General features: G+C 38.8%; 1 protein-coding gene across 2 annotated transcripts in view; it reads left to right on the forward strand.

The window, feature by feature from the left end:
* Positions 1-268: 268 nt before the first annotated feature.
* MYOM1 (myomesin 1) overlaps positions 269-22,667 on the forward strand; it is a 140,175-nt gene continuing 117,776 nt past the window's right edge. The window contains exons 1-2 of one of the 2 annotated variants that reach the window (XM_078435390.2): positions 269-487; positions 5,293-5,618. In XM_078435390.2, the coding sequence (XP_078291516.1) occupies positions 5,320-5,618 (299 nt within the window). In that variant the 5' untranslated portion in view covers positions 269-487; positions 5,293-5,319. The remainder of the gene's footprint in view (positions 488-5,292; positions 5,619-22,667) is intronic. The other variant, XM_078435389.2, reaches the window with a different exon arrangement.

Here is a 22,667-nt window from a genome sequence, read left to right on the forward strand (position 1 = left end):
TCCATGAAGTCCATTTTGGGAATCAGATTACCACACCTATTTTTAGTTCACAACACAAACTCCTTTTTCCATTACACTTTTAAATATCCAGCCATAAAAGACATATTGAAAATAGCTCTTCCAGCCTCATAAAAATCCTGCATTTGGTGAAATCAGGACAGGCCCATTGACTGGCATTAATGTAAGTGCGTGACTGAGGCAGCTACCTGCCAGTGCCTCTCTCCTCCTCTTGGTTAGGACTACCCGCCCCATCCACTTGCTGCTATATTTGTCTGCCTTCTTGGCCATAAAAGGCTGGCTGTGTGGCTCTGACATTCTACAGCCTGACCACATGCATTATTTTTGAACTGGTCCCCAGGGTCCTGTCTTTAGGCCTGCCTCTTCACGTTTTCTTTGGGATTCATCCTCCGTGGGCTTTTCATTCTCTCGTCCAGCTCCACAGCCACCTCGGAGCATTTGTGCACCACCATCGCCCCTTTGCAAACTGGTAAGTGTGACACTGAGGCAGAAGAATGCACTTGATATTTTAGGTGCTTAACAGCATTGCATGCATGTGGTTTCTTTCTATCTTGTGAGTTCAGTGGTTTGCTCAAAGAGCTGTCAGAATAGCAGAGAAATAGGAAAGTGGAGCCCCTGGGCGGGAAGACAAAAGCAGCAGGGTGCCAGTTTCTGCTGGCACAGCTATTCTCTCACATCACACTGTTCTTTTTAAGTTAAGCTACTGTTCCTGGAACTATAAGGAGACAAGATCTGTCTCAGGTGGAACTGTAAGTGTGAGTCCAAGTACTCTTTCCAAGTTATAGTTCTGTGGTTTGGTTGGAATCTGGAATGGATGAGATGACAGCAAGTAATATGTTTTCTGTTTTCCACATGCCTACAATATTCCCTGATTACAAATTAGACCAAGAGGAGGTAAATTCACTCAGAAGTCCGTAGTTTCGAATTCAGTGATTTTGTTATGTCAATGCCATGTGGACAAATGTAAGAGTGCATTATGATATTTCTGACCCGAAAATGGTTAAGTCATAGTTCAGTAGCAACGCAGATCCCCACATGATGATCCTAAAGTTCACACTTTCTGTGACTGGTTCTAATCAGCTTTGGGCCTCTAACGCTTGCACAAAAGTATCATCTCAGGATTTTAATTTTGTAATCAGTATTTCTCCCCAAATTCCCAAATTATATTCAGAAAGAAAATGCCAGTCTTAACCATCTTTCCTCCCCGCATACTCTAGCTGTCACGTGTTGGGGATAATCCTCACTTACTTGAAGCGAAGGTAGTTGTACCTTCGTTCCAGAGGTCAGAGCAGAGGCAACCAGCTCTGACGACTACAAGCCAGACCCTGTTTACTTGTAATACATTATGGATGTGCCTGCAATGCTAAGTACTATTAAAAATAAATCTACTGAGGGCAAAATAGAAATAAAGAGAGTAGAAAATAGAATTGGGGCAAAATAGAAATAAAGAAGTACAAAATAGAATTGGGGCAAAATATTTAAAGATTTTACTTTGTGAAAATGTAAGCATTTCAAGTCACCTGAGCTTATATGAACTTGTCTTATAACTTAATACATAGGAAGGTCATTCATTTGTTTGGACATCTTTTAAACAACCTTTGCCATGCTGCAATGTAGTATGCATCATTAAAGAAATGTATCTATTATCTTTATAACTGCCTAACATATTTCTATATTAATATATTCTAATTCTTTTTAAATCAAAATTTATCTAATAATTATTCATTACATATGATAATTATTCTGTATGTTTTAGAACAGAAGATAGCAATCTATTTAAGGGTCGAAGCAAAGTTGCTTGCTAGTAGCTATTTTTTTCCTCTTGGGAAATGCCATGTAGACTGATATCTTCCATGAGCCCCAAGATAAATATTTCTGGAGTGGAGTTTGCTGGATTTTCTTCCCTAGGGAATGCATGCTGACTTACAAAAGAGTCTAAATAAAAAGTTGATTTAACCCTGACAAAAAATATGGCAACTTTAGAAGAATTCATTCCTCATTTAAAATAATCAAAAAAGAGATTTGGAAAAAACTGACTACCTCACAACGACTTTTACTTGTAAAATTTACAAATCACATTTCAGAACATGCACAAAAGTATTAAAAATGGGTGGAGGGACTCCTATAAAACTATTACTTCCTCCAACGTTGTCAGTGTGACTGATACAACTCCTGTCAGTGGACACAGCATTTAAGAAAACTCATACAATGCGAAGCCTCCCTCTCTCTGCTACACAGACTTATCTTTGACTGTCAGTTGAACTGTTAGCTGAAGTTCACAGTGCAACCTTCGACACTGATGGCTGACTTTCTTACTTCTTTGTGCAAGAAGACTAGAAGCCTTCATATTCTTAATGGAGCAAATTGTCTGGTTTGACACTATACCTTTTTCAAGTGTTCATGGGATTTGAGAGAGCTCATTACAGGATAATGCTGTTGACCCTTAAATAACATGGGTTTGAACTGCATGGCCCCTCTTATACACAACATTTTTTTGATAAATATAGTACAGTACTGTAAATCTATTTTCTTTTTGATTCCTTAATATTTTCTTTTATCTGACTTTATTGTAATAATACAGTATATAATACATATAATGTGCAAAATATGTGTTTATCTACTGTGTATATTATCAGTAAGGCTTCTAGTCAACAGTTGGCTATTAGTAGTTAAGTTTGGGGGGGTCAAAGTTTATATGTGGATTTTCCACTGTCTGGGTGCGGGCGGAGGGACCCAGTGGGTCCCAATGGCGGGACCCTGCCATTGTTCAAGGGTCAATCATATAAGCAAACTCCAAGGTTCAGTCCTAGAACTTCTTTTTCCATTTATAATCATTCTGATCTATTTTTTTGGCTTTGCATACCATCCATATGTTGCTGATTCCCAAAGGTAGGTGTCCATCCTGGACCTTTACCCCGTGGCCCAAAGTCATGTGTCCACCTTAACCTCTCCACTTGGATATCTAGCAGGTATCTCAGTTGTAGTATATCTCAAACCTATCTCCCGTACTTCCATCCCTAACTGTGCTTTATGACACTCCTGCCCATCTCAGTCAACAACTTCATTCTTCCAGTCACTCAGGCAAAAACCTCAGCATCGTCTCTCACTCCTCTTTGTTTCACACCCTAATTCAGAACTTTCAGCAAATGCTGTTGGTTCCACCTTCAAAACACGTGCAGAGTCTGATCACTTTTCACACTTCCACTGCCACCATCTTCATGTCTAGCCTGGACTATTGCAGTGGCCTTTGTATTCATTTGCTAGGGCTGCCCTAACAAGGTACCATAGACTGGGTGGCTTAAACAACAGAAATGTATCTTGTCACAATTCTGGAGGCTAGAAATCTGAGATCAAGGTGTGGGCAGAGTTGTTGTGTTTTGAGGCCCCCCTTATAGATGATCTTCTTGTCCCTCTTCACAGAGTCTTCCTCTGTATATGTACATGTCTGTGTTCTAACTTTCTCTTCTTACAGAGACACCAGTCATATTGACTGAGGGCCCATCCCAATGATCTCATTTTAACCTCATTTCCTCTGTAACGACCCTATCTCCAAATGTAATCACATTCTGAAGTACTGGTGGTTGGGACTTCAACATATGAATCTGGGGGAATACAACGTAGCTCATAACAGCCTTCTTTTTTTAAAATTTATTTTTATTTTTTTAAAAGTTTTATTTTTAAGTAATCTCTCCACCCAATGTGGGGCTTGAACCCACAACCCCAAGATGAAGAGTCACACGCTCCACCAACTGAGCCAGGCAGACACCCCCACAACAGCCTTTTGATTGGTCTCCTGGCTTTCCTTCTTGTCTCTCAGTAGTCTATCATTTATGTATCAACCACAATGAGTCTCAGCTTGTAACCTTTTGATGGTTTTTCTGCCCTTTCAGAGTAAAAGACAAAGTCTTTGCAGTCACTTCTCAGGCCCTACGCTGTCTACCCTCCCACCCCACCCCCAACATATCCTCTCCTATACCTCTCTTTGCACCCTGCTCACTCCTTGCAGCTTCACTGCCATTTGCTACTCCTGGAGTACAACAGGCACGCTCACACCCTCGTGTCTTTGCAATGGTCTTCCATCTAAACACTCTTCCTCTGATATTCTCATGCTCAGATGTCACTCTCATGCTCAGAAGCTATCCCTAATGAGGCTGTCTAAAATTGCATCCCAACTCTTTGTTTTTTTCCCCCTTTGTTTTTGACTGTAGCATTTAACACATTCTGTTTACCTTACATTTTAGTTATTTTCTCTTTTGGCTATCTCCTGCTATAGAATATAAGGTCCTATATAAAGTTATCAGAGCAGGGATTTTGTTTGTTTTGTTCATCTGTATATTTCTTGTGCTGGAACAGAACCAGGCTCGTAGTAAGTGCTCAGTAATTGTTTGTTGAATGAAAACCACGTTGACTATACACAGGCTCTCCTCATTACATATTCTCCCAGTAGAAGCCCCCATCAGAATGAAATGCCAGAAAATTAGAAATACATATTATGAAAGGCCTGAGGAAAAAGCAAATAGCCAGAGTAGGGAAATTTTGTAAAGACCTCCTAGATATTAAAACAAACAAACAAAAAGAAACCTGCACTATTAGAAGACCTAATGGCAGGAGGGGGCTTAAGTGGGCCATGAAGTAGAAAGTTTGCTGAGTAACCAGTTAAGCTAACCTTCACATCATTTTCCATTTGCTCTTTGGAAAAGATAAGAGTATTAACTTTTGCATATTGGTTTAGATGACTTGTTTCTTTCTTTCTTTTGTTTTTCTTTTTCTTTTTTTTTTTTTTTATGTTGAGAGAGAGAGAGAGAGGGAGAGAGAGGGAGACAGAGAATCCCAAGCAGGCCCTGCACAGTCAGCACAGAGCCTGACATGGGGCTCGAACTCACGAAACTGTGAGATCATAACCTGAGCCGAAATCAAGAATCAGACAGAAACTTAGGGGTGCCTGGGTGGCTCAGTCAGTTGAGCATCCGACTCTTGGTTTTGGCTCAGGTGGTGATCTCAGAATTTGTGAGTTCAAGCCCCACATTGGGTTCTGTGCTGACAGTGCAGAGCTTGCTTGGGATTCTCTCTCTCCCTCTCTCTCTGCCCCTACCCCACTCTCTCTCTCTCTCTCTCTCTCTCTCTCCCCTCTCTCTCTCTCTCTCTCTCTCTCTCAAAAATAAATAAATAAATATTAAAAAAGAAAAAAGAAGAATTGAACACTTAACTGACTGAGCCACCCAGGTGCCCACTTGTTACTTAATAATTCACTCAAAATTTGCTACTTTCTTATAGGTTACCTGGTTCCCTCCGGGGCACACGATGTCTTTGCCATTTTATCAGAAGCTCCACCAGCACTATGACAGCAGCTACCGCAACAAGGACCTTCGCACCACCATGAGCCACTACCAGCAGGAGAAGAAAAGTTCTGCCATCTACACCCACGGCTCCACGGCCTACAGCAGCCGGTCCTCTGCCGCGCACCGCCAGGAATCCGAGGCCTTCAGCCAGGCGTCCGCTGCCTCGTACCAGCAGCAGGCCTCTCGGGCCACTGCATCCACCTATGCATCTGCAGCCAGTCGGAAGACAGCCTCAGCCTATGATTATGGCTACTCCCACGGGTATGTCAAAAGCAGCCTTCCAACCTTAGGGCAAAGGCACGTTCTCTGAATAACCCTCCTACATCATTTCCCTTTCTTTTTAATCTGGCAGCCCTACATTTAAACCAGGTGTGGAGTGAGGCCATGTGTTTGGGAGACCTGGGACTTCTGTCTACCTGTTTCCCTTTACATTCTCTTTGAATTTCACACTTTATAATCACACTGGCGTGCCTTGCTTGCATTGCCAACTGTGATATTGCTAGAAGCAGAGAAGTTTTGCCACAGATTGATTTCAACATTCAGCAGCAGCAGAGCCAGAAAATATCATTTCAACACTCACAGCAGGTTTCCTGGCCCTCAGAATGTTTCTACTTAGATGAGAAGCCAGTATAGAATTTAAAATTCACAGGTCACAGGCGCCCAAACTACAGCAGAGATGTGTTCTACTTTTTCAATATCTGAGAACCAATTCTGAGCTATTGTTCAGGCAGCAGATATTTTCTTTAGCTAGAACACTTTATGTTTTTATTTATTTTTGAGACAGAGAGAGACAGAGCATGATCAGGGGAGGGGCAGAGAGAGAGGGAGACACAGAATCTGAAGCAGGCTCCAGGCTTTGAGCTGTCAGCACAGGGCCCGATGCAGGTCTCGAACTCATTGAGTATGAGATCATGACCTGAGCTGAAGTCGGACGCTCAACCGACTGAGCCACAGAGGCACCCCAGCTAGAACATTTTATAAAACTAGGCCCTTATCTCAGTCAGCTTAAGAATACCAGGAATAAATCTGTACTCTGATCAAAGTAGATTGATCAACCCATTGCAATGAGGGAGACCACGCCACAGAGGGAAAGAGAGTTATTATAGCATTCTAGGAAGAGTGGAGTTTACATGCAGGTTTGGTTTGCAAAGTGAACCCAGGGTCCTGTTTCTACTGGAAACAGTGAAGTTGAGATAAGTGAGGACTGTTGTATCCAGAAACCCTTAATGTGGGAGCTCAGCCCCAGGGTTGGGAACTGAGGCTGCTTCTTTGTGTCAACAGTGACTGGGGTCATCCAGGTAAGAGTACATTGTCTCATTCTCACTGATAAAATTTCAAACAGCAAACTTACTGATAATCTTTGATATTAGAGAAGAAAGTTTCTCAGTGATCTGTAGTCACACAAAGAAGGAGGTTACCACAGCCTTTTACAGCAGCAGTATCCCTTGGAGAAATGTTTCCTGTGAACTTTGCAATTGGCTTCTGTGTCTTTTGTTCCAGCCTGATGAATGCTGGGCAGATGCTTACTTTCTCAGCCCAAGCCAGTTTTTATTTTCTTGATATCCAGAATGAAATGTTTCATGGGAATCAAAAAAACACTTGCAAGATTTATGTGATTTTATTAAAAATCCTGGGGCACTTGGGTGGCCCAGTCAGTTAAGTGTCCAACTTCAGCTCAGGTCATGATCTTGTGGTTTGTGGGTTTGAGCCCCACGTAGGGCTGTGTGCTGACAGCTCGGAGCCTGGAGCCTGGAGCCTGCTTCGGATTCTGTGTCACCTTCTCTCTGACCCTCCCCCACTCACACTCTGTCTCTCTCAGTCTCTCAAAAATAAATAAATGTTAAAAAATATTTTAAAAAATCTATCCATAGTCCACAGAAGACATTGCTGAACTTGAAAACATAGACATTTTTGGACTATGTGGTAAATAACCACTTGCTGCCTTGAATCCCCTCCAAAGCATCTGGCATAGTTGCATTCTTTTGTTATAAACATAATAATATAATTTTAAGTTTTACAAAATTTAAGTCCACAAAATATCTGTTAGGACAACTAGAAAAGTGTTTATTTCTGGGATTTAAAGGTATTATTAAGGAAATAACACAGTGGTTTGTATCAAAGTGAGGATGATTTCTGAAGGAAGAAATTCCTGAATGAATCCCCAGTGGGTTTAAGCAGCACCTGATCTACAGCTGTTGTTTCTTGGGCACGAGCAGGGACCTCCTGGGAGTTTCTGCTCTGTTCAGTAACAGAGCCAGAGTCTGCTGGGGCTTACCTAGGATATATGATGGCAACGTTATGAAATTCCATTTAAAATGGAACAGGATCATCTTGCCATCTCACTTTCATGGGATATTCAGAAGGACTTTGTGTTGGCTGTAAATATGGAAATATTGTCGCTAAGATGAATTCATTTCTTTTAGCACTTGCTTCAGATGAACTGCCTTCCAAAGGAAAGTTGGGGGGAATTAACACCATGTGTATGTGGCAGCATCATTTTGTTCTGAAGAATGTTCCACAGAACATTAAGAACCTCATTTAGGAAAGCAGCTGTCTTGTAATAGAGGAGGATTACATTTTAAATATCCATTTTCCAAGACTGTGCTGAGTCTATAGAAGAGGTAGAAGATGGGTATTTTCATTATTGTATAGTTGTTAATGTCACTGCTTGTGTATTTATTTCCTTTCCCCAAGGCTATAGAATCTATAGAGTTTTCTGCATTTGTATTACAATTTTTTTTAAGTTTATTTATTTTTGAGAGAACATGAGCAGGGGAGGGGCAGAGAGAGAGGGAGTCACAGAATCCGAAGCAGGCTCCAGGCTCCAGGCTCCGAGCTGACAGCACAGAGCCTGACATGGAGCTGGAACTCATGAACCTCAAGATCATGACCTGAGCTGAAGTCGGACGCTTAACTGACTGAGCCACCCAGGCGCCCTATGAATTTGTATTTTAAAGAGATCTTCACTTCTTCAACTCAATTGCTAAATTTTATGTTAAAATTTTAAACAAATTCTTCTTTTAACCATATGTGTAATATTCATATTTATTAAAAAATTTTTTTATTAAGTTTCTTTATTTTTGAGAGGCAGAGAAAGACAGAGCACGAGTAGGGGAGGGGCAGAGAGAGAGGAAGACACAGAATCCAAAACAGGCTCCAGGCTCAGAGCTGTCAGCACAGAGCCCGATGCAGGGCTCGAACTCACAAACTGTGAGATCATGACATGAGCCGAAGTCGGACGCTCAACTGACTGAGCCACCCAGGCACCCCTATTCATATTTATATATAATTGGATATATATATAATTGGATATATTCTATAGGAAATGGAACTGTAATTATTTTCCTATACTCAACTTCACATCGTGTTCTTTCCTACTATGCCTGTATTTTATGTAGGCAGGAAGGTAGGTAGGTATTCATTAATGGCTTTAATGTTGAAGAACTCAGACTCTTGGTAGAAATATACTAACCTAGAAATGTTGACACAGAAACAAGAGAGGGAAGAAAACACCAATATTTTTCCCTTTATGTAATGCAATGTAAAGGAAAAGAAAGCCAACCTAATCCTGGGGTTATTTTAGTTTTTCTTTTTTTAGACCTAGAGCTAACAGGTGCAAATAATATTCTTTGAACATTTCAGAATCTTCGTAATTCCTTTAGGTTGTATTTTCATTCTCTCAAAATGGAGGAGCAACTTTTCCCCGCTAAATGAAATATCTCTCTTTGGATTGTTAAAAGTGTTGTTGATTAAAATCCTTAGCGTTATAAATGCAATTCTGTGGAATGTATGTAAACACTAGGCTTGATCTATTTTTACCCTCTGCTTTGTTATTAGATGTCCAGTGGTAAAATGGAAACTATGGAGACTGATATGTGCTCAGGGCTTGGCTGACCTCAGTAAATCTTAGGAACAATGGCTCGTTCAGCGTCAATGTGGTTATAAGCACAGATCAGTTACCAATTGAATTGTAAGCCAAGGGTTATAAAATAAATCCTGGAACACTTATTATAAATGCCTTTATTCTTAGTCACAGTGAAAAAAAAAACCCTAAATTAAAGTAATTCAGGAAGACAAAGTGACACAAAATTATTGTTTTATGCAAATAATCCACAAATACTATCAGTGATTAAAGGAGAAATGGTACTTATAACTACCATTCGGCAAGAGTTCTTAACTTCTATCCTTGAATAGATTTCAACAGGGTCTTGGTTGATCTGAAATTATGTGCAAAATTAGGCACAGTTGAGAATTTGTTTTTGCTGAGAAAGACCGTAGTTTTTATCAGATTCCCAGAGAACACTGTGACTCAACAAAGGTCAGAAACACTGCAGTAGAAAGTGTGAATATAAACATCAGACAACCCAGTGTGTGGCCTGAGGGTCCCTTTCCCAATACCAATATTATATGAAGTTAGGATGAATTAAGGCAGATGTTTTAGGGAGTGTGATATTATGGAAATCATGGTAACTTTCTTTTCAGTAAGCTGGATCACACATTAAGATGGAAATAATAAATGAAATATTTTGTTACACTTGGTAGGAATGAATAACTTTCAAAAAGCAGAGATAACACAGCATAGTTCTAGGATGATGGAGGGATTTAGAGTTGTCCCTCAACCCTGTGGTAATGGTAGATATTGAATTTCTTGATTCTAAACAGTTGAAATTCAACCCATATGATGCAATTCAGCACAGTATCCTCTATACTACTGTATCTTTACAGTAACCCTGAGAAGTAGAAATTATTATTCTCTTTTTAAAAATGAGAAAATTTGGGGTGCCTGGGTGGCTCAGTTGAACATGGGTCTCTTGCTTTTGGCTCAGGTCATGATCTCACAGTTCATGAGGCTCTGTGCTGAGAGTGCAGAGCCTGCTTGGGATTCTTTCCCTCCCTCTCTCTCTCTCTGCCCCACCCGTGTTCTCTTCTCTGTCTCTCTCTCTGCCAAAATAAATAAACATTCAAGAATAAAAATGAGAAAATTAGAGCCCAAGTAGACTAAATAAATTTTCTCCCTTGCACTAAGAAATGGTACAATAATGATTTTAACCCCCATCGTACCCCAAGCCCCCCACCCTTTCCATGAGTACCCAGTGACAGTTATGATCAGCCAACTCCCCTTCACCTCATAGCCACCAGATTTTTCTTGAAGCAGCAATATATAGTTTTTCATTATGTTTCCTTTTATTTGCCCTCCTACTAGAAAAGCCATTGAGCACCACAATAACAAGATTCAGAATAGGGAACAATCGATCCAGGAGCATTCATGAATGCCAAACCTGAAACCTCACAGACTCTAACTTGTCACTTAGAATCAGACATAGTGACTCACGAGGGACTGTAGAAGACACTAGTGTGGGGACGAGAAAACTGAGGCATGAGTAACTTGTCTGGGATATTCTGCCTAACTTTATTTTTTTTAATTTTGTTGTTTTTTAAAAATTTTTAAATATTTATTTATTTTTGAGAGAGAGAGAACGAAAGAGAGAGGGTGGGGGAAGGGGCAGGGAGAAAGGGAGACAGAATCCGAAGAAGGTTCCAGGCTCTGAGCTATCAGCACAGAGCCCTATATGGGGCTTGAACTCATGAACTGTGAGATGATGACCTGAACTGAAGTATGGCATTTAACCAGCTAGGCCACCCAGGCACACCTCTGCCTAACTTTAAATTATGCCCTTACCTACACTCATGTCACATTGGTAAACTACCCTTGGTGGTTACCCAAGTAATAACCTCTTTTGAAACTACTATAGTTTGCAAAGAATATGCTAATGCTCAAAACAATTCCAATTCAGACAGAAGATACCAATGTTCAAAATAGAGACCACTGAACACAGAAGCCTCTGTCTTTTATTGGCAGGTTTGATTACAGCAGGACGGAGGGGGACCTGAAAACTTGCTCTATTTCCCACCTTAGGGTGGTTTCAAAAGATGTTACCAAAGAAATCTACTGCCTGTGGACATTTCTGTGTCTTGACCTCAGCTGCTGGCATCAGATTAGTATCCATTTTCTACATATTCATTTCCAGATGTTATAATGCAAAGGGGATAGTCTTTGGGGTCAAACAGGCTGTGCTTACTTGGAGTTAGACTTGTGACTTCAGATAAGCTAGTTAACCTCTCAGTTTCTTCATCTGTAAAATGGGGAAAATGTTTATCCCTCATGTTGGGAAGTCTAAAAGAAATAATCACATAAAGTACTTGATGTAATAGCTAGCACACAGGGACAGTCACTGAGGTTTAAGTATTGTCCATTCATTCACTAAATATTTATTGAATGCCTCCTGTGTGCTAAGCACTGCTCTAGGTGCTTGGGATAGATTGCTGAACAAAACTGACAAAGATTCCTGCCCTCATGGAGGATATGTTCTAGCATGGAGAGACAGGCCATAAACAATAAATATAATCAAAATGGCCTTGAATTTTATATCACTCTAGAAGGTAATAGATGTTATGGAAGTAATAAAAAAATCCAGTAGGCTAAGACACATCAGTATGTGGGGTGGGGGTGCAGGTTGGAATTTTAAGTAGAGTAGTCAGACCTCCTCAGGAAGGTGATATCTGAACAAAGATGTGAAGTAGCAGAGGGAATTGTCTGGGGGAAAGGTGCACCAGACATTGAGAACAGCCACTACAAGGCCTTTCAGCAAGGAACAGCATCGAGGCCACTGAGGGAACAGAGGAGTGAGGGGAAAGTACGTGAAGATGTCAGAAAGGAAATGGACAGGGCATGGCCAACCAAATGGCCTTGTGGGCCATTGTAAGAATTTTTTATTCTGAGTTAGAGGGAGTCTTGGCAAAGTTTTGAGCACAGAAATGACTTGATCTGACTTTAGTTGTGACAGGAGCACTGTGGCTGCTCTGTGGAGAACAGACTGGTGCATGAGCAGAAGCAGGTCACCCAGATAGGAGGCCAATGCTGTAGTCCAGGAAGGGCAGATGGGAAGTCAGAAAGGATATGATGAACATATTTTTGGATTTATTAGCTTTTGCTGAATTCTTACTTCTACCAGATTTGTCACAGGGCTTTTCAACTCCCATAGTCACATAGTTTTGAGGCTGCAAAAAGATCCATGTAGATTTGTTATACAATGAATTTTCTGAGAGTCTCTTTAGGCAGAATAATGATGGTAAAACCATATCCTTATTCTTCATTCCCCAAGATCCAATGAAGTACATTGTTCCACTGTTAGTGTTTTTTATGGTACTTAATAGGAAAAACACCTGAAATAACCATAGTTGTATGGGGATTTAGGTCCACCTATAGATTCAAGCAGCTGAATATGAATTACAAAAAATTATTGAACTATAGACAGTTATGGGAAATGAAATTTGTTTGGAAAGCCACTGATATATCCAGGTTGCCTACTCTTACCTTTTCTCCTCTAGAAATAGTCTTATAGCCTCATCTCTAAATAAAAGCTTAACTATTGTATATAAGGAAAAAGCACCACAGTTTCTGGATTACAAAAGTCAATTCAGTGTTCTGGGATTTGTCTTCCACATTTTAAATACTAAGAAAATGACGAGTTACATTATTTCCCATATGAAAGAAAAAGATCAGAGAAAAATCTAATGAAAGCAGAAAAGTCAGTTACTTTTTCCCCCCAAGAAATAGGCAAGTTTATTGCCAATTACTTCTTTTTTTTACAAAAAAATACTTTATTTTAAAGTAATCTCTATACCCAACATGGGGCTCAAACTTACAACCCCAAGATCAAGAGTCACATGCTCTGCTGACCAAGCCAGCCAGGTGCCCTGCCGATTACTTCTTTATAAGCCAACTGAGTTATGTTCTGAATCCCTGAATCCAAGGAGAGTAGCCTTCGCCATATGTCAATCTCCCTACTATCACTGCTATAAACATGTGGCTCGTTTGCATGGAGAGAGCTGGGACTGTCACTCCTGGTAATACCAGCTTCATATTATCAGCAGTTTGTGGATCCGCAGAACTGTGGAATGGTCAAGCAGGAAGAGACCAAAAGCTCATCTAACTTCAGCCCTTCCTTTCACAGGTACTTACACTGAGGCCAGGTAAGATGTGATTCATTCTGTTACCTGTGCTTTGCCCTGTCACTCAAAACCGTTATTTGCTAGGCTCTTTTGCAGGCTAAATCCAAGTTTAGATGATACAAGATACCTCCAGAATGGCATTCATCTTCCACAGACAGGTGAACCATCCTGTGAGAAGGAAGGCATGTCCTTTAGTAGAGTAGGAATAGAATGGGTCAGCCAAAGGTGGAAGGGGGGCAAAGTGGTACCTCCCAGGCTCCAATGTGAAATGTTAGCTCTGTTCCTGGCTGGCTGGGCAGTAGAGTGTAACTGAGCTTCCCTACAGAGATTTCGGAACTCTGGAAGCCCATGGGAGCCGTAGCAACAGGCTTGACCTTTTCCACAGCAGCCTTTCTAGATGAAACAAGAGAAAGCAAGAGCACCCCAAAGGAGGGGGGTAACTTCCATGCAACCACAGTGACCATCCTCAAAGTGGGGTGGGATGTGGATTTCTGGGCTGCCTTATAAATAATAAGACTAACTTTTTAAAACCCTGGACAATTTTCAGTTCACAGACTAAAACTTTATAAGGCATCTCCTTCAAGTGTCGTGCATAATATAATATCTAGGAACTATGGAGTAAACCTTTTCACTTCTGCTTAAAAATAGGCCATAATCTGGGTTAATTTCTAAAATAGTCATAAATGGATAAAAACTATAAAAAAAAAAGGTATGTGTAGAGAAGGACCACAAAAGATTTAAATCTCTCAGTGTTTTACTCCTTCACCTTTTCTAGAACACATGACTGTTCTACATTCATGTTGAAAAGTGGTTCAAACCTCCATGGTATTTGCTTTTAGCTCACGGCTATACATTAGCTGTGGAAAATTACCAAAAGGAAGATAAAATGTTAATTATCGATGGAAACTTAAATAATGGAAAAAATAAAGCAATAAAGAGAAGAAAAAATTGTGGCTACATTCCTATTTAAATAACTAAACATTTTTTTTTAAAACTAAAAATAAAATATTTTCATGGCTGAGAAAGTGAAATGGAGAAGGGGAAAAAAGACAAGTGTAAGGTAAATAATGCAAAACCAAACAAAAAACCAAGGATGTTTACTTATTATGACGCTACACATCAGTAAATTTCAAGAGTGATGTTAATCAAACAAAATTCATGCTTATATCTTATTAGAAGCCTTTTCTGCAAAGTGTATTGGTAAAAAAGAAAGGACTCAAAGTCTCCTACTTGTCTAACTTTGATGTTCTCCTGAAACCTCCATAAGTGTTCGGATTGGGAAACAGGAGAATTGAAAGGTCAGTAGAAGTGTTGAGCCTGACATGATACCCATATCAAAGGAGGATCATAGAACGAAGCTACTCTAAATCAAAAGTAGATCCGAAACAACCTTTTCATAAAACCCCAAAGAAAGTATTGTCTTTCAAGTTTTGCAAGAGGGAGATATGACTGATGGAAAAGTAGAAATGAAAAGAGAGACTGCAAACTTCAAGTACTTATTCCTGACCCTCCAGGGGGTGCTGAAGATGAAAGAGATAGGGCTTCAGATACCAGAAGCCCCCAAGGAGTGGCTGACTAGCTGAGTGAAGACAGCCGAGAAGGATGACCCATAGTTCACTAAAACCGCTGCCTCTCCCTTTCTTCTGGTAAACAGCTGAGCATTTTGTTTGTATGCAACAGGAATAAGTTGCAAATATATACGAAGATGCGGTTTTAAAGGAAAATTGTTGTAATAATAAAAGTGAGTTCAGTTCTTTTGTGACCACTCAGTAAAGTCTAACGATGACACATACATAAGTCAGGAATAAAAATCGAGCTTTTACTTTGAAGCTTTTGCACCTACCACTGTGTCATCCCAGGATGACCTACCCCTCTTTCAATGTCCAGCTCTTCCACAAAGGATTCCCTGGTAACCCCAGACGGAAGTTGTCTCTCAAGCCTGTGAATTCAACTTTTGTTTGCACTGCTCTTTCTGCGTATCTGCCTGTGTTCCTTCTGTCCTTTTGTGCTTTCTTCCTTGATGGACATTATATGACATGTCAGGCCTGGTAGCATTTATTCCCCTATAAGTTGTAAAGCTCTGAGAAAGCAAGGGTCTTTAATTTCTCTTTATATCTCCCTCCCACCCCAGTCAGGCACAGTATTTTGCACACAGTAGAATATGAATAAATATGTTTATAGGATCTGTTGAATAAATCAAGTTGTTAAGGAAAGTTAAAAAATAAACCTGTGAAAATTTCAGTGGTACTGTTACATATAACACAGTTTGAAAGGCTATTTTTGAAGTTACCTTTCTCCAGCACCTTCTAAAATATCAGCTACATGCTGAGTTTATGTTTAACTTTATGAGAAACTATTCAATTGTTTTCTGCAGTGACTGTACCATTTTACATTCCCATAGCCATGTATGAGAATTCCAGTTTATCCACATTAGTTACCTTCCGTCTTATTTATTATAGCCATTCTTGTCGGTAGGTAGTGGGGTCTCATTTTGGTTTTAATTTGCACTTACCTAATGACTAATGATGTTGACCATCTTTTTATATGCTCATTAGCCATTTATATATCTTCTTTGGTGACAAGCCTGTTCAAACCTTTTGCTTCTTTTTTTCTTTTGCATATTTTTAAATGGATTTTTTCTGCTTATTATTGAGTTGTCAGAGTTATTTGAATATTTTACATACAATCCTTTATTAGATATGTATTTGAAAATATTTTCTCTCATTCCTTTCATTCTCTTAACAGTGTCTTTCAAAGGCCAGAACTTTTCAATTTTGATGAAGTTTAATTCATTCCTTTTTTTTTCTTTTTGAATCATGCTTTTGGTGTTATCTCTAAGAACTCTTTGGCTAACTCAATATCATAAAGAGTTTCTCTTATCTTCTAAGAGTTTTATAATTTTCACTTTTACATGTAGAAATTTGATCCATTTTTTTGGTGCCTGGGTGGCTCAGTTGGTTAAGTGTTTGACTTTGGCTCAGGTCATGATCTCACGGTTTGTGGGTTCAAGCCCCGCTGTCTGTGCTGATGGCTCAGAACCTGGAGCCTGCTTCGGATTCTGTCTCCCTCTCTGTCTGCCCCTCCCTCACTTGCATTCTGTCTCTTTTTGTTTCTTGAAAATAAATGAACGTTAAACATTTTTTTAAAATAAAAGATATAAAAACAAAGGAAATTTGATGCATGTTTAATTAAATTACGCATGTGATATTGAGTAAAGTTCTAAGTTCATCCTTTCACATATGGATATACAATGGTCCAGCACCATTTGTTGAAAAGGTTTTCTTTCCCCCTTTAATTCCTTAGCACCTTTATCAAAAATGAATTAATTAAAATTGTTACTTATAAAAAGTTTTAAATCGGTGAATATAAGTCTTCAAACTCAGTTCCTCTTCTACAAAAAATCTTTTGCCTATGTGTTCCTTCACATTTCTGTATAAATTTTAAGATAACCTTGGCAGTTTCTACAAAGAAAAAAATCTGCTGGGATTTTGATGAGAATCATGTTGAGGGGTGCCTGGGTGGCGCAGTCGGTAAGCATCCGACTTCAGCTCAGGTCATGATCTCACAGTTTGTGAGTTTGAGCCCTGCATTGGCCTCTGTGCTGACAGCTCAGAGCCTGGAGCCTGCTTCAGATTCTGTGTCTCCCTCTCTGTCTGCCCTTCCCTCACTCATGCTCTCTCCCAAAAATAAACAAATGTTAAAAAATTAAAAAAAAATAATGTTGAAACTGTAGAACAATTTTGGAAAATGTGCCTTCTTAACAATATATTTTAGTCCATGAACATGGAATATTTACTTATTCAGATCTTTTTTCACTTATCATAATAATGTTTTGTCATTTTCAATACACAAGTTTTCTACTTCTTTGTCAAAAGAAGTACTACACCCAACATGGGGCTCAGACTTACAACCCTGAGATCAAGAGTCCCATACTCTACTGACTGAGTCAACCAGGGGCCCCTAAGTGTCTTTGGATATGCAATGGGGCTTTTGTAGCAGCCTACAATTGGATTTTTAAAAATCCCCATTCTGACAATATCTGCTGTTCCTTGGAGTTTTTAATCCCTTCACATCTAATAAAATTACTAATATGGTTGGTGTTATGTTTGCTACTTTTGGGTTTTTTTTCTATATATTTCATATCCTTTGTATATCTCATATCCTTTGTTCATTTATTTCTCCTTTATTGCCCTGTTTTATGTTAAATAGTCATTTTTAGTGTACCACTTAATTTCCTTGTTTCTTAACTACATTTTTTTAAAAGATATTGCTTTAGGAATTGCAGTGCACATATTAACTTACCACATTCTACTTCAGATTTATACTAATTTAATACTGGTAGAACAGAGAAACTTTGCTTCAATGTGGCTTCATTTCCTCCCCTGTCCTTTGCACAATGGTCATATATATTAAAATTAATATTATAAACCCAGCAATGCAGTATGATAACTATTGCTTTATGCAATCTATGTCTTTCAAAGTATTGAAGAGAGTGGAAATGTATATATGCAAATACATTTATCCAAATATTTACTTTGTGGTATTCTTCACAAAGAAGAGTATGTGTGTGTGTGGATTCAAATTACTGTCTGGTGTCATTTCCTTTAAATTTTTTTTTAATGTTTATTTATTTTTGAGAGAAACAGAGACAGAATGCGAGTGGGTTAGGGGCAGAGAGAGAGGGAGACACAGAATCCGAAGCAGGCTCCAGGGTCTGAGCCATCAGCACAGAGCCCGATGCAGGGCTTGAACTCACAGAGCTGTGAGATCATGACCTGAGCCAAAGTCAGACACAAAACTGGCTGAGCCACCCAGGCGCCCTGGTGTCATTTTCTTTAAACCTGAGGGATTTGCTTTAACACTTTTTGTAAGGCAGGTCTGCTAGCAATGAATTCTCTCAGTTTTCATTTGTCTGGGAATGTCTTCACTTTGACTTCAGTTTTGAGTGATAGTTTTATTAGATATAGAATTTTTTCATTGAAGTATAGTTGATACACAATGCCACATTAGTTTCAGGTGTACAAGATGGTGATTCAACAAGTCTATACGTTATGCTGTGCTCACCACAAGTGCTACCATTTGTTACCATATGACACCATTAGAATACCATTAATTATATTCTCTATGCTATACCTTTCATCTCCATGACTTATTCAATCCATAATGGGAAGCCTGTATCTCCCACTCCCTTTCAGCCATTTTGCCCATCCTCCTACCTGCCTTCCCTCTGCCAACCATCAGATTGTTTTTTATATTTGTTTATAGGTCTGCTTCTGCTTTTTGTTTGTTTTGCTTTTTTAGATTCCACATAAAATGAAATCGCATGGCATTTGTCTTTGTCTGACTTATTTCACTTAGCATAATGCCTTTTAGGTGTATCCATGTTGTTGTAAATGGCAAGATCTTATCCTTTTTTATGGGTGATTAATATTTCATTATATATTATATGTATATTATATATAAGTTAATTTTTTAATATATTCATCTATCAATGGATACTTGGGGTACTTCCATATCTTGGCTATTATAAATAATACTGCCGTAAACATAGAGGTGCATGTATCTTTTTGAATTAGTGTTTTCATTTTTGGGGGGGTTAAATACCCAATAGTGGAATTACTGGATAATGTGGTATTTCTATTTTTAATTTTTTGAGTAGTCTCTATACTGTTTTCCACAGTGGCTGTACCAATTTACATTCCCACCAACAATTTACAAAGATTCTTTTTTCTCCACATCCTCATCACATGTTATTTCTTGTCGTTTTGATTCTAACCATTCTGATAGGTGTAAGGCAATAATCTTGTGGTTTTGAATTTGCATTTCCCTGATGGTTAATGATGTTAAGAACCTTTTAATGCTCATAGACACTTCTCCAAGAAAACATCCAGATGGCCAACTGACACATAAAAAAAATGTTCAATATCACCCATCATCAGGGAAATACAAATCAAAACCACAATGAGCTACCACCTCACACCTGCCAGAATGGCTGACATTAACAACTCAGGCAACAACAGATGTTGGCGAGGATGTGGAGGAAGAGGATCTCTTTTGCACTGCTGGTGGGAATGCAAGCTGGTGCAGCCACTCTGGAAACCAGTATGGAGGTTCCTCAAAAAATTAAAAATAGAACTACCCTACGACTCAGCAATTGCACTACTAGGTATTTATCCAAGGGATATAGGTATGCTGTTTCGAAGGGGCACATGCACCCCAATGTTTATAGCAGCACTATCAACAATAGAGCCAAAGTATGGAAAGAGCCCAAATGTCCATCGATGGATGAATGGATAAAGAAGTGGTATATATATACAATAGACTATTACTCGGCAGTCAAAAAGAATGAAATCTTGCCATTTGCAACTATGTGGATGGAACTAGAGGGTATTATGCTAAGCGAAATTAGTCAGTTAGAGAAAGACAAAAATCACATGACTTCACTCATATGAAGACTTTAAGACACAGAACAGATGAACATAAGGGAAGGGAAGCAAAAAAAAAAAAAAAACAGGGAGGGGGACAAAACATAAGAGACTCATAAATATGGAGAACAAACTGAGGGTTACTGGAGGAATTGTGGGAGGGGGGATGGGCTAAATGAGTAAGGCGCATTAAGGAATCTACTCCTGAAATCATTGTTGCACTATATGCTAACTAATTTGGTAAATTAAATTAATAAATTAAATTAAATTAAATTAAAAAAATAAAATTAAAAAAAAAAGAATCTTTTCATGCTCAACATCTCTTGAGCCATCTGTATGTCCTGTTTGGAGAAATGTCTATTCAGATCCTGTGCCAAATTTTTAATCAGTTTTTTTTTTTTATGTTGAGTTGTATAAATTCTTTACATATTTTAGATATTAACCCCTTACTGGATATATCATTTGCAAATATCTTCTCCCATTCAAAAGATTGCCTGTTTGTTTGGTTGATGGTTTCCTTTACAATACAAAAGCATTTTAATTAGGTATAGACCCAATAGTTTATTTTTGCTTTTGTTTTTCTGGATATAGAATTCTTTTATTTTTTTATTTTTATTTTTTGCAAGTGGGGGAGGGGCAGCCGGAGGTGGATGGAGGATCCGAAGTGGACTCTATGCTGATAGTTTGACAACAGCGAGCCTGATGTGGGGTTCGAACTCACAAACTGCAAGATCATGACCTGAGCCGAAGTGGGACGCTCACTCGACTGAGCCACCCTGGTGCCCCTTGATACAGATATTAACTTTTTCTCAGAACTTAAATAGGTCAATGATATCAATGCCTTCTGGGATATATTGTTTCTGATGAAAAGTCAACCATTAATATATTTTTCTCCTGTATGTGATTAATCATTGTACCCTTGCTACTTTCAAGATTTCTCTCTGACTTTGGTTTTCAACAGTTTAACTATGATTTATCTAGGTTTGTGTCTCTTTTGTGTGTACCTTACTTGGGTTTGTTGAGCACCCTGGATCCATAGAGTAATACTTGTCATCAAATTTGGAAAGTTTTAAGCCATTATTTCTTTAAATATATTTTCCTACCCTTTCTCTATCTCTCTTCTTTATGATATTACTGTTACTCATATACTGGAATGTTTGATGATGTCCCACAGACCTCTGAAAATTTTAAAAGTTTTACTCATTCTTTTACCTGTTTTTTAGATTGGATAATTTTTATCTTCAAGTTCACTGATTCTTTATTCTTCTATCTAAAATCTTTTTTGAGTCCCTTTAACAATTTATTATCTATCTATTTATTTATTTTTAAAGTTTATTTATTTATTTTGAGAGAGTGGGGGAGGGGCAGAGAGAGAGGGAGAGAAGGAGAATCCCAAGCAGGCTCAGCACTGTCAGTGAGGAGCCCAACATGGGACTCAAACTCATGATCTGTGAGATCATGACCTGGGCTGAAATTAAAAGTCAGATGCTTAACTGACTGAGTCACCCAGGCGCTCCTTGAATAAATTTGATCCTATTTTATAATTTCTCTTTGTTGGCATTCTCTATTTTTTTGAGTCATTGTCATACTTTCCTTTAATTTTTAAACATGGTTTCCTTTTTTAGTTTTTGAACATATTTATAATTTTTCCTTTGCAGTCTTTGTTAAATCCAACATCAGAGTGTACCCAGAGACAGTTTTTATTTACTGTTTTATTCTGTTGGTGTGGATCACATTTTCCTATTTCTTGGCATGTTCCATAATTTTTGTTGTTGTTTAGAATTGGACATGTTAAAAAATATATTGTAGTAATTCTGGATTCTGAATTTTCCCTTAAATGTTTTGCCATTGTGCTTTGGTATTGTTTAATAACTTGTCTAAATGTACTTATAGGGTCTGTTTACCAGCACTGTGTGACTGCTGATGTCTTTTAAATTATTGTTCTCATTTTTAAGCCTAAATTCATAGGGATCAACTTGTGTGTGCATAGATTAATGACCTGTAAATGAGTGGCCAGACATTGTGCTCAAACAAAAGAGTTCACTTTCTGGCAATAGATTTGGGTGTATATTGGTGAGCACATTTAAAGTTCAGGTAACTTGGGGCACCTGGGTGGTTTAGTTGGTTAAGCATCTAACTTTGGCTCAGATCATGATCTCACGGTTTGTGAGTTTGAGCCCCATGTCAGGCTCTGTGCTGACAGCTCAGAGCTTGGAGCCTGCTTCAAATTCTGTGTCTCCCTCTCTCTCTGCCCTTCCCCACCTGTGTTCTCTCTCTCAAAATCAAGTAAACATTAAAAAATTTAATAAAAAATTCTTTAAAGTTCAGGTAACTTTTGAATACATACTTCCTGGCTTTGCTTACTCTAGACTCTCTTATCTGTCTTCTGCACATGGACACAGGCTTAGTCAACCAATTATGTGTGGATAGCTTGCATCCTCTCCAGTTTTTTCTATGCAGGCATATGGAGAACTTTTGAAGGCCCCCTGTGGTAGTCTTATTTCCAAGATCTTCCTATTAAATTGCTGGCTGAACTCTCAACAATAGCCAAATTGTGGAAAGAGCCTAAATGTCCATCAACTGATGAATGGATAAAGAAATTGTGGTTTATATACACAATGGAGTACTACATGGCAATGAGAAAGAATGAAATATGGCCCTTTGTAGCAACGTGGATGGAACTGCAGAGTGTGATGCTAAGTGAAATAAGCCATACAGAGAAAGACAGATACCATATGCTTTCACTCTTATGTGGATCTTAAGAAACTTAACAGAAACCCATGGGGGAGGGGAAGAAAAAAAAACAAAAACAAAGAGGTCAGAGTGGGAGAGAGCCAAAGCATAAGAGAGACTCTTAAAAACTGAGAACAAA

Source organism: Panthera onca, chromosome D3 (genome assembly GCF_046562875.1).
Source record: "Panthera onca isolate mPanOnc1 chromosome D3, mPanOnc1 haplotype 2, whole genome shotgun sequence".
Lineage (NCBI taxonomy): Eukaryota > Metazoa > Chordata > Mammalia > Carnivora > Felidae > Panthera > Panthera onca.